General features: G+C 34.6%; 1 protein-coding gene across 1 annotated transcript in view; it reads left to right on the plus strand.

Moving 5' to 3' along the window:
* Window positions 1-15,863, plus strand: part of CFAP47 (cilia and flagella associated protein 47) — a 429,694-nt gene that overhangs the window by 64,272 nt on the left and 349,559 nt on the right. The window contains 5 exon segments of the mRNA XM_014549721.1: window positions 2,915-3,131; window positions 3,438-3,679; window positions 9,287-9,417; window positions 11,593-11,715; window positions 13,601-13,732. Coding sequence (XP_014405207.1) covers window positions 2,915-3,131; window positions 3,438-3,679; window positions 9,287-9,417; window positions 11,593-11,715; window positions 13,601-13,732 — 845 coding nt within the window.

Raw genomic sequence — 15,863 nt, forward strand, 5'->3', positions numbered from 1 at the left:
AGGTTCTTTAAATGTCAATTAGGTTCCTATTAGTTAATGGTATTGTTAGGAAATTAGGTAAAGCTAGGGGGAAAACCATTAGAAAGGTTTATAGAATCACCCAGTATTCACACAGGCCAGGAGTAGTGACTGAAAGTTCCCAACTGGAAAACTGGACAAGACAAACAAACCTTATAATTCATAGGACATTGGGGCAGAGTACTCAGAAGTTCTTGTCTCAGTAGTGGAGAATCATTATTACTATTCAGAGTACTGCTCTGGTCTCAGGTAACTTTCATAAAAGCAAGACCAGGAAGGATCTATCAGTTTCAAAGTAACTTTCAGAACAAAGCTCAAGAATATTTATAGGAGTACAAAACATATCTAGCACATAATGCGGTAAATACTATATTTGACATCCAAACAAAGACTACTAGGCATGAGGCAAAACAACCCCTAATAAGGAGAATAATGCATCAATTAAACCTACCCAATACTGATACATATGTTAGAATTGTCAGACAAGGACATTAAAGGGTTTTTATAATTATCTCCCACATATTAAAATAATTATTTAGAGATATAGAAGAGATGAAAAAATGATCCATATGATCTGTAGGTTCAACCCAATTCCAGTCAAAGCTCCATCAGTATCTATTGTAGAAATTGACAGGTTCATTTTAAAATTCACTTGGAAAAGCAAAAGAATTATAATAGTCAAAACAATTGTGAGGTGAACGTGATAACCACTACACTATGGAAACATGATAATGGTCAAAACAACTGTGAAATAGGAAAACAAATTGGAGATAAAACAGTACCTGGTTTCAAGATTAATTACAAAGCTACAGTAAGGAATACAGTGTGACACTGGCATAATTATAGATACATAGACCAATGAAACATAAGTGAGTGTTCAGAAATAGACCTACACATATTAGACAACTGAATTTTGACAAAGGAACAAAAGCAATGAAGTGCAGAAAGGATAGTCTTTTTATTTTTTTATTGGTTTCCTTTTTTTTAAGGATAGTCTTTTTAATAAGAAGTGCTGGAACATATGAGCCATACACTAAAAAAATAAAAACGAAAAACTAGAGTTTGTATCTATGTCTTACATCATATACCAAAACTAAATAAAAATAGATCATAATCCATGTGCTTCCTTATAGAAGGAAGCATAGGAAAAAATGTCCGTGATCATGGGGAAAGCAAAAATGTCTTAGATATCACACAAAAACACGATCCATGAAAGAAAAAATAGAAAATAGGGATTGATCAACTTTAAATACATCTGCTCTTCAAAAGACACTAATAGGATAAAAACAAACCATAGATTGAAAGAAAATATTTGCAAATTATATATCTGATGAAAGAATTGCAACCAGAATATATATAAAACCTTTGAGACTCAATTTTGAGAAAACAAACAACCCAATTAAAAATGGGCAAAGGGTTTGAATAGATAGTTCATTAATGAAAATCTACAGCTGACAAGTAGGCACATAGAATGATGCACAACATTGTTGGTTGTTAGGGAAACAAAATAAAACCACAGTGAGATAAATCTATTCGAATGGCTTAAGTTTAAAGAAAAAAGCTCACCATTTCAGTTGTTGTTGGAGATGTGAGGGAACTGGACTTTTATATATGGCTAGGTGGGGGATGTGAAATTACCCACTACTTTAAAAACAGTTTGCCAGTTTCTCATAATTTAAACATATGTGTATCATATGATCCATCCATTCCATTTTCAGATATTTATCCAAAAGAAATAAAAGTATATGTTCGAACAAATATTTATGCACAAAGGTTTTAGCCGCTTTGATTGTAATAGCCAATATCTGGAAACAATCCAAGTGTTAATCAATAGGTGAATAAACAAACATACACCTATGATAGACTACTACTTAGTAATATAAAGGGATGGACTATTGACTCATGAAACAGCATGAATGAATCTCCAAGGAATTGCTGAGTGAAAGAAATCAGAGAAAAACTGTACAGCTCTGTATTATTCCACTCATATGAAACTTTAGAAAATGCAAACTAATCTACAGTGATATAAAGAGGATGAGTGGTTGTCTGGGAAAGGAGAATACAGAAGATGGTGGGAGGGGAAGAATATAAAGGGGCACATTTTTAAAAGAAAACTTTTTAAAATGATGTATATTCACTCTCTTTATTGTGATTTTTTCCCAGGAGTAGACAAGTCAACACTTATGAAATTCTACACTTATAAGCATGTATGGTTTACTGTGTATCAGTTATAATTAAATCAATCTGTTAAAAAATAAAGCAGGATAAGACATAGTTATTTAAATTGTTATAATAGAGAGTCCTGGGTTTGATTCCGGTCAAGGTCATGTACCTTGGTTGCAGGCTTCTCCCTGGCCCAGGCCCAGGTCGGGGCACTTGCAGGAGGCAAGCAATCGATGTGTGTCTCTCTCGTGGATGTTTCTCTCTCTCTGTCTCTCCCCCTCCCACTCTCTCCAAAAATCAATGGAAAAATATCCTCGAGTGAGGATTAAAAAAAAATTGTTATGATATAAAACCTTTAGGCATTCAAAGAGAAAACATAAGCAATAATTCCTGGGAAAATTACCAATTTTTGTAAATTCTGGATAAATGAACATAAATGTATTGATGAGAGTGGAAGCAGTGTTGGTGTATGAAAATTCATGTACTAAGATGAGTTATAATGAGTGCTAATAATTTCCCATGTAATCAGAATATAATTATACTGAATATTAACCAGTAATCTCCAAATAGCAAATTATGGACATTTGGATAAAAAACTTGGTTAATAATTTCTGACATTATAATGAATATATTTCTGAGTACCATTTTTTATAAGTTGATCAAAATATACAATGAAAACTTTATAAAAATGAACAGTTGCCAATATTAAACTTAATACCTTTTCTTTTTTTAGGGCCCTCTGTCCTTAATTTTGGTGATATTTGTGTGAACTCCATAAATACTCATCGACTGCATGTTGTTAATATGCTACCTAAGTATATTTTGCTCCATTTAGATGTTAATTTGAAAGAACTTCAGAAAACCAAACAATTTTCATATGTGATTCCACCTTCATCCAGTACTCATATTTCAGTTATATTCCATTCTTCCACTGCTGAAAAATTTTGGAAGTATGATTTATTTTCAAATTTCTATTTGCTAGAATCAAAATGTCCTATTATAGGATATGTTTTTATTTGCCTTAATAATTAATAGTATATATTATATTTGATCCCCAAACATAGAAACTATATATGTATCAATTTGTAGATTTATAGACTCATATTTCAGTTGTAGACTTCTTTCATGATTAGTTTGATGTTTTGTTAAGAATTGAAGATGTTAGTCATCAGTATGTGCATTTTTACATGTAACTTAATTCTATAATTGCAAATAATTATTATCAGTTAAATTCCGATGCCTTTGTTGTGTTACAGGTCTTTCACCTTTAGAGTGAACAATATACCTGGTGGGCACCTCCTAGTGAGGGCAAATATCATGCCAGTAAGACTTGAGCTATCTTCTGATGAGGTAGTGTTAAAACCACATGGCTTCTTGTTGAAAACATGTTTTAGGGAGACAGTTACGTTGCATAATCATCAGAATTATCTTGTTCGCTTTGAATGGATACCAGTAAACACAGAAAGAGGAATGTCATTTTCCATTCGTCCAAGTAAAGGTAATAGTTTATTGTTTGTTCGATTTAGACATTCATTTATTCATGTATTGTATTCAGGCATCAATCATTAATTGCATGTGTACTGTATAATGGTGCTATGAACATAGAAATAAATCTAATATGGTCATTTGGGCATTTATTTTTGCATATATAAAATATACATACACATTTGATTTAAAAATATGAATCCTATATTAGGGTTCTTAGAGAAATGGGAACAATATGAAATATATATATAATACAAACTTAAAGAGAGAGATATATAGATTGAGCAAGGAATTGGCTCATATGATTGTAGAGGCTGCAAGTTTGAAATCCGCAGGGTAAGCCTGCAGGCTAGAGACTCAGGGAAGAATTGATGTTGCAGTCTTGAATCCAAGGAGGACCTCAGTGTTTTCTTATAAGACTTTTAGCTTATTGGATGAGGCCTTCCCACATTGGAAAAGGTATCTGCTTTACTCAAATTATATTGATTTAATGTTAATCACATCTAAAAAATACCTGCTCAGCAACACCTAGACTGATGTTTGTCCAAACAGCTAGTCGCCATAGTCTGGCCAAGTTGACAAATAAAATGAACTGTGACAGATATTGGTAAACTCAATATTTTTTTGTTTAGTTTTAGTTTGATGATGATAAGATATGATTCAGAATGACTTAAATTTTGTTAGATTGTGAATTCTTTTAGAAGGATCCACAAATTCGTTACAGTCAATATTTAATACAGGTAATAAAGTCTAATTAATAAAATTAAGAACTTAAAACTGACATTTAAATAATTATTTTTTATTGATTGATTTTTTTTGAGAGAGAAAAAACATTGCTTTGTTATTCCACTTATTTATGCATTCATTGGTTGTTTCTTATATATGCTCTATGTGCCTTGACTGGGCATTGAACCTGCAACCTTGGAGTATATGGATGCTAGTCTAACCAACTGAGCTACCCCGTCAGGGCTTAAACTTACCATTTTTGATAGCTCGTTGTATTTGTTAACTATCTTTTTAACTTGCTTCTGCCGTTTCCTGGAATTGATAATTCCACATAATGTACTGTTACAAATCTGAGCACTGATCATTACTAACCTATCACTTACGTAGTAGCCTATCACATTTGGCAAACATCATTGTGATGTTTTGTGAATATCTCATGAGGACAAAAACTATCATTTAAAGTAAAAAAAGGCAAGTTAGAAGCAGAATGATGAATATGGTGTCTTCGTTTCATGTACATGCCATGACTTTCCAGTTAGATGGAAGGTTCTGCATTGAGTCACATGGTGCTTTATAACCAACTGAAGTCTAATGCTGCATGAGAAATTTAAAACAAACATTGCAGTCAGATAGACCTGATTTCAAAATTAGTCTTGGCTTTTCACTAGCTTTGTGATCTTGGGAAAAATACTCTATAAGCACTGGTTTCTTTATCTGTAAAGTGAAGAGACTACTATATCTCATAAAGATTAAATATATGAAAAATTCTTCCATAATGACTGGCAAAGAGTATGTGTCAAATAAATAGATAGATACCTGATTAGGACAATTGCTGATTGTTTGGACTCCCCCACCCCCTTGAAGTATCCTCAGAGTAATAACATCTTATGCTTCTTGCAACCCATCCTCAATTCCTTACTCCCGCTTCCTTCCTTCTGTCTTACTTTCCCTACTTTCTTCCATTCCTCTTTCTCCTCCCTCCCTCTTTATCTCTAATTTAGGAATAGTCTTCATTTGTGATCGAAATAGGGTACATGTCAGATCACAGAGGAATTCTAGTTTGTAGAAATCTTGCGTTAGGTGTATATTCTTGTATTAGTTATTTCCAAATCATGACTTTTATATAACTCTACCAGTGTTTGTAACAGGGAGTGTTATGAACAACTTAAGTGTTCAATTTTAGTGCAGATATAGGCTGAGATGTTGACAAACTTAACAAAGAGTAGGACTTTTCCTTCATTCGGGTTGGAGATCATATTTAATCTTTTTACTAACCTGGATTGATTTAGCACAATCCAGGTTATTTATTAAACATTCCAGGTATATTTCCATTATTATTTAGCAGATTCACTTGACCCAGCTCTTTTTTTTTTGGTTATTAATACTGATAATATTGGGTCCTGCTCCAATACAGAGAAAAGCTAAATGAATAATCAGAAGAAAGAGAAACTATTTCTATACATTTCAGAGATTCTAGGTAAATCTCCAATATTTTTTTTAAACAGGTATCTAGTAGTACTAGTTATATAATCTGCATCCTAGCTTATAGGTTTGGCACTTTTTCCTTGTGTTTCTTTATTCTAACTATGGCTGAATGGGCTGGGCTTCACCCCAGTGGCTGCCAGGGAAATGCAGTGATGATGCTGAATTTGTCAAAATAGAGGTGGAATTGCAATATTATAAACTGGAACACCAGTTATACTTCTCATGATCTTTAGTTCTTATTTTTACAGGGGATATTTTAGTATTTACTTTTATTTTCTTTGGGTTGTTTTAGAATTTTTTAATCAAAGCACAAGAACACAATGGACTTTAATTTTAAATACAATGTTTATATGAGTACTCTCATTAGTCCTTAAGTACTTTGGATCTTTTTATTTTTTATTGATTTCAGAGAGAGGAAGGGATAGAGAGAGAGAGAGAGAGAGAGAGAGAGAGAGATTAATGATGACAATGAATCAGAGATTGGCTGCCTCTTGTTCGATTCCTACTGGCGATTGAGCCCGCAACCTGGGCATGTGCCCTGACTGGGAATTGAACTGTGACCTGGTTCATGGGTCAGTGCTCCACCATTGAGCACCGCTGGCCAGACACTTTTGATCTTTTTAGAACACAATTGATACAATACTCAAATCTATTTCAGAGAACATTAAAGAAAGTATGCATAGTTTATATACATAGTTTTTTATATCATTTTTCTTTTGATGTTCAAAATAAATGTCATAATTACTCAATTTTGTTTTTGCTTCTTTGTGTAAATAGAAAATGCATTTTTATCGTTATTTTTCTTATGTTCCTTTTGCTATATTGGTTTTGCATCTCAGCTAATACATTTAATCATATCCCTCGCTATATTTTTATAAACTAAAATAGTCATGAATTAAATGTTATGTTGTGATTGTCCTTTCTTCCTGTGATATATTTTGTATTTTTGTTTGGTTAGTGGATATTGTAAGGGAAAAGTGTAAGGGTGGGTTGATGTTTTTAAAGATGGAATTGGCTTCTATTACGATGTTTCCATTAGGTATTATTCATGTTTCTGCTCGTTTTGTTTTCGTCTTTGTTGTCTTTAATTTTACTGAACCCTTGAGTCTGCTCAGTTTTTAGACTTGACTTGAATCAGTTCACTATCTTTCTCAATTATCTCCCTCCTTGGCCATTTGTAATATCTGCCCTTCCAATCCCATCTTGCTCAGTCTAACCATCCAATTAATGTCCCCTGTTCCCCGTTCAAGTGCCTTTATATATAGCATTGAATCTTCTCTGTCCATGTTACTTCCCATCACAATCTTCTCCACACACCTCTCTCTTCTAGCACTGTCACTTGCCTTTGACACTTCCCTCAGCTTTGTCCTCCTCTAGTCATCCTTGAGTGGTAACTCAAATGCCATCTCTTTTAATAGGGTTTTCTCCACTTTCTAAGGCCAACTTAGACTCCCCTCCCCACCTTTTCAGCTCCCACTGTGTATTTCTTTAATGTTATCTACAATTATTTGTTTCTATACATCTCCTATTGTGGTAGATGTTGCTAAGCCCCTACCTGATATATATTCCCTTTACTAACAGGATCCTCATTTTGTTTGGTGAAGCAGTGTTCTTATCTAAAAATCTCTTTTCCCAAGCTTCTTGCCAATGAGACATGGACAGAATTTTCTTTTATTTCCAACCTTCTTTGTGCCAGACACAAGTACTTCTACATATCTTAGCTTATTTAATCCCCTATAAAAATTCACTGCATTAGATAAGGTTATCCCTATTTTATGTCTGAGGAAACTGTTACGTAGGTTAAGTAAATTGTCCAAGGTCTCGAGTTGAAACTTGAATCAGGGAGTCTGACCCTACAAATTGTGCTGTTTTAACCACTATGCTATCTTTCTACATCGAGGAAGGCCACACAGTAAGGAATGGTAGTGTGGGAAGCTAGAAAGAGCATTGCTCCTTGAAGGCCTTGTCAATCTGTTAAGGCATCCCTGAACTACCTATTTGTGGATGTCTAATTTCATAAGACAAACAAACCCCTATCTTCCTAACCCACTGTAGCAGGACTTTTTTTGTTACTTATAGAGAAGTCTAATCCCAGTGGACTCCCACTAGACTGTTAGCTCTTCCGTGTCCAATTTCTATTCTTTTTATAAATTACTGTATTGGCATTCAAGAGTATTAATAATATCTGACACTGCGTGTTCTCTAGGCATCATGCACTATGTTAATTCCTTTATATGTATTGTTAGTTCCCTTCATAGTCATAGGAGGTAGGCACTATATCTTTTTTAGGATTGAGGAAACTACCATCACATGAGAGTCACCCTCACCCCAAGCAAAGATTGTGGCGATCACTCATCTCTCTCCATTTATTGTCCATTGCCTTTGAATCTCAGGTGATCCTTTCTTCATTAAGAAAGAACTTGTGAGTCATTCTTTCCATTAAGTATTATTTTCTTACTTTAAAGGAGATGATGCATTTAAACAGATAAAGTAGCTCACTCTAAATGTGCCTGATGCCACCTGGGTTCTCAGTACATTTGAATTATAGAAATGTGTTGATTAATCATAGCTATATCAGAAGTTACATTTCTAGGGATGTGAACATTTAAAAAAAGCCTCTGGTGATTCCTTCCTCTAAAAACTGAATAATAGTCTGATGTTAATAAGTATTTCAGAATATTGGGAAACATGGAGGGGATACTTGTTCAGGGATCACAAACGGTTTTTGACTGTGTATGTATAAAGCCATTTCTAGCTCTAGCTGGTTTGGCTGAGTGGATAGAGCGTCAGCCTGCGGACTGAAGGGTACTGGGTTCGATTCCGGTCAAGGGCACCTACCTAGGTTGCAGGCTCCTCCCCTGACCGGGCCCTAGTCAGGGCTCATGCAGGAGGCAACCAATTGATGAATTTCTCTCACATCGATGTTTCTCTCTGTCTTTCCTTCTCTCTTATACTCTCTCTAAAAATCAATGGAAAAAAATCCTTGGGTGAGTCTCACATCGTTTCTCTCTGTCTTTCCTTCTCTCTTATACTCTCTCTAAAAATCAATGGAAAAAAATCCTTGGGTGAGGATCAAAACAAAAACAGAAACAAAATAAATAAAGCCATCTCTAATCCTAGAGTGTTTGTTTCATTGATAAATTTATATTTTTTGGAAATATTGGCATGCTTTTTGTCAAATATTTCATCTGCCTTTTAAAATTGAAAAATAAGATGTATTTTAGATTTTAATCAAACTATAAGTCTATACTAATTTGATAATCGCTCACTTAGTATTTTCTTATATTTTGAGTTTAATTTAAATAATTTGTTATATGATGTTATATTTGTATGCAAGCCCTTATTTTGGATATGGAAATATATATATTTAAAATGTGGAACTGTCTTATTCTTTCTAAATCCTCTGTAGGCATTGTTGAACCATACTCCTCATTGGAATGTGAAGTAACATGGCTGCCGGGTTTCAGTGCTCCAGACAAGGGAGAATTTATTCTTCAAGTTGATGAAGGAAACACGATGACACTAAAATGTGTTGCACATGTAATGATTTCCCTTGAATATGAGTTTTATTTTGAGGGTTCTAAATTGGTTGGCATATGTGTGTGTAGAGTAGTTGGATATGTATACTATGTTAGTAAAACCTGATTTTGTATGCAATACTTAGTTAACTAAATTATGTTATAGTTTTTTTGGAGCCACTTCTCTAGCATAAATTAGGACTTTGCTAAAAATGTGTTGCTATCTAGAATTAATTAGCAATCTAAGACTTTTGTGCTAACAATATTATGGTATTTCCATTGCTCCAGGCTTGAAATAAGCTGTGTCCTACTGCTCTCAATATTTTGTGCTTGACAAATTTACTAATATAAATTTTGCCCACATGTGTATTTTTCCTGACAGGTAAAAGACCAGCTATTTAGTGATGCAGACTTGATATTAATAATAGGTATCACTTATTGAGTAATTACAGTGTCAGGCATGATACTAAGTGCTGTTCATGCATTGTTTAATTTAATCCTTACAACAACTCTATAGGTATATACTAATAACTCAATTGATGGGTGAGGATATGGAAGATTTGATTGGTTAATGAACTAATACAGGTTTACACATGCAGTAAGGGACCTAGTTGGAATTTATATTCAGATCTATCTGCCTCCATAGCATTTGCTATTACCCTCTGATAAAATTTGCTTTCCACTTTCTCCACACTAGGATTGGTTAAGAATTAAACTTTGAGATATCAGAATAATAAATTAGATTCTTTTTTTGGTAAACTTTTAAAGCCCTTAAAGTTAAATGGACTGTGAAATGTTGCTCTTAAGAAAGTAAAGATGGAGCAACATGAAGTGATTAAATAAAATGTTCAAGTGTGTCATTAATTTATGAAAGACTTGACCAATTCCTCTTCTATTAGCTTTGTTTGAAAATTGTTATTCCAATTACCATGACATGTTCTTCAAATAATTTTAAGAATATACTAAAATATCCTAAGATAATAAGAAATAATGTATCATGTATAAAGATAATAAGGTCTGGTATAAAAAGAACTGAATGAGGAATTGGAAAACTTGGGTTCTAGTTGCTTTTGACTATGGTTTGCTTTCTTATAAAATGGGAAAGGTGGGTGATATTAACATTTCAAAAAGTTTTCTCTGATGCATTAGTTCTGTGAAATGATTTGTGTGGGGCAAGGTGAGGGAGTCCTGTGCCAATGTAATTCTGTGAATCACAGTAATCTCCTCCTCATTATCAGATAAGCAAAGTATACATTATCAGCATATTAAGTGCTGTGAGAAGGCATCTAGTAGAACCATGCCTGGATAATTTCATTTGGCACATTATTTCCCATAGTCAGGTGACCCGGAACTCTTTCCTTTTAGATAGCACATGGTAGCACTGTACAGTTGGGTAGATGATCTCTTACATCTCCTTCAGTGATTAATTCACATGATTCTCAGTCATGGATTTACTTCCTCCACAGAGTTATCTTACTCCCCCTGCCTTTTTCATATTAGGAGTACAATTTAAATATTTGTCTATTTTCCTTTCTCTATTTAAAAAATCTTTATTGTTGAAAGTATTACATATGTCCTCTTTTTTCTCCCATTGACCCCTTAGACCAGTGATGGGGAACCTTTTGAGCTCGGCGTGTCAGCATTTCGAAAAACCCTAACTTAACTGGTGCCGTGTCACATATAGAAATTTTTTGATATTTGCAACCATAGTAAAACAAAGACTTATATTTTTGATATTTATTTTATATATTTAAATGCCATTTAACAAAGAAAAATCAACCAAAAAAATGAGTTCTCGTGTCACCTCTGACACGCATGTCATAGGTTCGCTATCACTGCCTTAGACCCCGCCCATGCCCCAGGCCTTCACTGCCCTATTGCCTGTGTCCATGGGTAATGTATATATGCATATAAGTTCTTTGATTGATCTCTTCCTTCCCACCCACCCCCGCCTTCTCTCTGAGATTCCACAGTCTGTTCCATGCTTCCATGCCTCTGGATCTATTTTGTTCAACAGTTTATTTTTTTCATTAGAGTCCACATATGAGTGAGATCATGTGATACCATAAAATCTGATAACACCTCATATTTTAGAAATTTCCATGAAGCTAAAAAAATTTTAAATTATTTGTTGGACATAAAAAAAGGTATTTGCTATTATTCATCTGCATTTTCCCTTTCCTCCTTTCATTATTAGCGTGGTATCACCAAGGTCTTGTTTTTGGAGCCAAGGATACTCTTCAATAATAGTCCTCAAGGTTTAACAACTTGCAAGAAAGTCATTCTTCACAATGTAGGACAAAACCATGCCTATTTCAAGGTGATGTAAAATCTTGGAATCTTACTTAGATCAGATCACATTATAATTTGAATGAATATTTTGCTATGAACACTATGGTATTATTACTTTAGTCTTTATAAATTTGGTAATGCTAATATTTAGATATTTCACATGATACTTTTCTGAGTATATTTTATCTACTTTGTCCTTTTAATTTCCCATAAAATTAATTTCTTCCTTTCTTTCTTAGTCTCTCCTTTTCTTCTCTTACCCTCTTTTTTCTTTCTATCTGTTATTTTGTCATATTAAAAAAAGATAAGTGATTTGAAGAAAATACCATTTAAAAATGTATTTTGTCAATGTCACATTCCATATTACATACTTTTTCTTTTCTTCTCTGTCATCAGGACTCTCAAGGTAGCAACTCAGACCATTCTAAAGATACTGTATTTATAGTTTTTTTCTGATCTAAATTGCCAGGTGGGGGCGTGTTTAAGGTGGTGATAGAATTTTTTGTTTTGTTTTTTTCTTATAACTGAAAAATCTATTAAGATCTCCTAATAGAAGTTAGCATTGGAGATCTTTCATTCAAGCTTTTATTTACACTAAAGGCCCCGTGCACAAAATTCTTACACTGGTAGGGTCCCTAGGCTTGGCTGGTGATCAGGGCCAATCTGTGGGGCGGCCAGCAAGGCAATTGGGGGAGGCCCTGCTGGCACCAGCCTTGGCCAGCCTGGTGCCGCCCACTCACTGGCCCCGCCCCCTCACCACCGCTGCCAGTCGCCTCCCTCTGCAGGGCAACTGGCCGGGCAATCGGGGCTGGGGGTTGGGCCACTGGCACCTGCCTTGGCTGGCCTGGGGCCTGCAGGCTGGGGGAAGCTCCTGCATTGAGCATCTGCCCCCTGGTAGTCAGTGTGCATCATAGCAACTGGTCATTCCACTGGTTCTGCTGTTTGGTTGATTTGCATATTAGGCTTTTATTATATAGGATGTCTTTTACCCCAATAACCAAATGAGGATACCTTTTTTTATTCTGTTGCTTCTGAATTAGATTTGAAGGCTCTTTGTTCCTTCATATCCCCAAATATCTTAACTTCCTATCTCCTTTTAAATATCTAATTTCCCTTTATTATTTTGGTTTAAAGGATGGTAGACAGGGCTAAATTGGTCTCTGTGACAAACCACATCATAAGTTCCTTTTTTGAATGTCAACATAATACCTTAGACATTAGGCTATCAAGGAAATGACAAAGAAGAGGAAGTTACTTTATCATCTTGCTTCCCAACTACCTTTGCTTTCAGTTTTTATGATCAGGGAAAAGGCAAAATTGTCGATGTATCTAGAACTTTAGCATCTTCCCTAAGAGATATAGTTCATCCTTTTAAGTTTTGCAGAGTCTTGAAAACACTTCAGACAATAAACTTCAGCTTCCTATTTGAATTGGAAGGTGCCATTACTGAATGTTCCATTTGCAAATCCTTGTTGAAATTCAAACTATATGTGCATCTAGTGTTTGAAAATCAGTTACACAATCATCTCATGCCCTGTTCCTGGAGGACCTCTCTCTAGATAGTAGTTTGGAAGCTTTCCTGTGAGAGCTTTGGAACAGTAACTTGAAAGGATAATGAAAACAAAACAGAACAAAAACAGTCTCATAGAAACAGAGACCAAAATGATGTTTACCAGAAGGGTGAGGGTAGTTGAAAACGGGAAGGGGAATGTAGTCAGTAATTTTGTAATAAGTTTACACATGACAGATCATTACTAGAATTAATAGGATGATAACATTGTAAGGTCTAAAAGTGCTGAATCACTATATTGTACACATGAAACTAATATAACAAATATAAGCTCATATGCCAACTATACTTAAAAAATTAAAAAGAAAGGATAATTAGCATTTCTGCAAATTTTCATTTACAGGTTTGCAGTAAGAGTCTTATGTCTATCATTAATATTGTTCCATCAGAAGGAATAGTTCCCTTTGGGGGGCTAACTGTTGTCACTATCACCTGTACACCTACCTTGGCAGAAAGATTCGATGTATTAGCAAAGGTATGTTTGTACACATGAGTCCCTGCACCGTATATATGTCTATGTGGATTTATTTGTTTGGTTGTTTAAGATATTTGTAGTGGTAAGTATAATGCTATAAAATGTTACAAACATATTTATTTTTATAAACTTGTTTCGTTTTAATGATTTCTTCAAATGAAAAAGGGGTTTTAATGTTAAGCTATTAAAGAGTTTTTAATGCCCTGACTGGTTTGACTCCGTGGATAGAGCGTTGGCCTGCGGACTGAAGGGTCCCAGGTTCAATTCCGGTCAAGGGCATGTATCTTGGTTGCGGGCATATCCCCAGTAGGGGGTGTGCAGGAGGCAGCTGATCGATGTTTCTCTCTCATCGATGTTTCTAACTCTCTATCCCTCTTCCTTCCTCTCTTTAAAAAAAATCAATAAAATATATTTTTAAAAGAGTTTTTAAAATTTCTATTATATTCTAGCAATGAGTTAACTCTAATGAAGTGCAGATTTTAGCAATCTGAAAGAAAAGCTACCTTGCCTATATCATCTATTATAAAAATGGTTAACAGAATCTGGCAAAAGGATTTGTAGAAAATATTTCTGGTAAAAGTTGGTAATAGAAGCTTGTACTAAATTGAAGTGAACACCTTTCATTAATATGAGGCATTTTCACATGAAATTGGAATTATATCTGGCATCTCTAACTTGTGACAAGCCCTCACTATTCATAGAGTAAAATATTTTATTTCATGGCATTAATTATATATCTTAGAAAAAAATAATCAATTTTGGAATGCTAATTAAAAATAGCTTTAATGACTAAATGAATTACTAGCAAATTTTATATGATGTTAACATCTATATGTTATAGCACACATTAAATGTTTTATGTTCTAACAATTATGTAAATGAAAAGATATTACCTTAATTTTAGGGACTTTTCTGTGTTCATTAAATAAAATAAATAAAACAAGCCAGTCTGTAATAAATTTTACATATTATAAACTCATAGAATAAAATACTCTTAATCTTCAATTTGATGATTAACTGTGTGCATTTATTCACATTGAAAAATAATATGTACACTGTCATCAGATCAAAATGAATGTCTTTAGACGTACTAGTATCACCATTTTATCTTTCAGTTCCCTATAACAATTTAAAAATAATATGTAGCTTAATGTAATAAACACTAATTTGCCTCACCCCAAAATAAATAGCCTAAGAATTATATCTTCTATAGAGAAACTTGTATTAAAAAATGCTTTTTAAAAATAGATTTTTGTTGATTTCATAGAGGAAGGGAAAGGGAGAGATAGAAACATCAATGATGAGATAGAATCATTGATCGGCTGCCTCATGCATGCTCCCCACTGGGGATTGCGCCTACAACCCAGGCATGTGCTTTGACTGAGAATTGAACTGTGACCTCCTAGTTCATAGTTCAATGCTCAATCACTAAGCCACACAAGCCAGGTGAGAGATGTTTTTAAAATAGTTATTGTGGTATATGGTCTGTGATTTAGGCAGAATTTTTACATAGTATTCTGAAAAATATAGAATAATATGGCCACTAAAGTACAAATTTTACTAAAAGATTAATTTCTACTGTATCTTAGAAGAATATGTTGTTTTTACAAAGCCTACCTTTTTTTAATTGACAGTTTTACAGATGCCTCCCATTTTCCCCCTTTTTGCCCCCTCCACCAAACCCCCAGGCCTTCCCAACACTATGTCTATGTCCATGGGTTATGCATATACTAGAGGCCCAGTGCACATAATTCGTTCACGGGTAAGGTCCCTAGGCCTGGCCGGCTATCACGGCTGATGGGGGCCTTCTGGCTGTTGGCTAGGGCCTTCCTTCCTAGGCTGCCAGCTGCCGGCCATGGCCTTCCTTTGTTTTGTGCTGCCCCTGGTGGTCAGCGCACATCATAGCGAGCGATCAAACTCCCGGTCTCCTGGTTGAACTCACTTTGCATATTAGCCTTTTATATATATAGACTAGTGGCCCAGTGCATGAAATTCGTGCACATTGAAAGGGAATTAATTAGAGGATGTAAGCGTGAACTTTGCCAAAATGGAATTTACAGACATCATTTAAAAGAGCATTCAGCTTAATATTAAAAACTCTGGCTACCACGTCAGGTCTGTTTTCATCAAC

This window comes from Myotis brandtii, unplaced genomic scaffold, assembly GCF_000412655.1.
Source record: "Myotis brandtii unplaced genomic scaffold, ASM41265v1 scaffold568, whole genome shotgun sequence".
Classification (NCBI taxonomy): domain Eukaryota; kingdom Metazoa; phylum Chordata; class Mammalia; order Chiroptera; family Vespertilionidae; genus Myotis; species Myotis brandtii.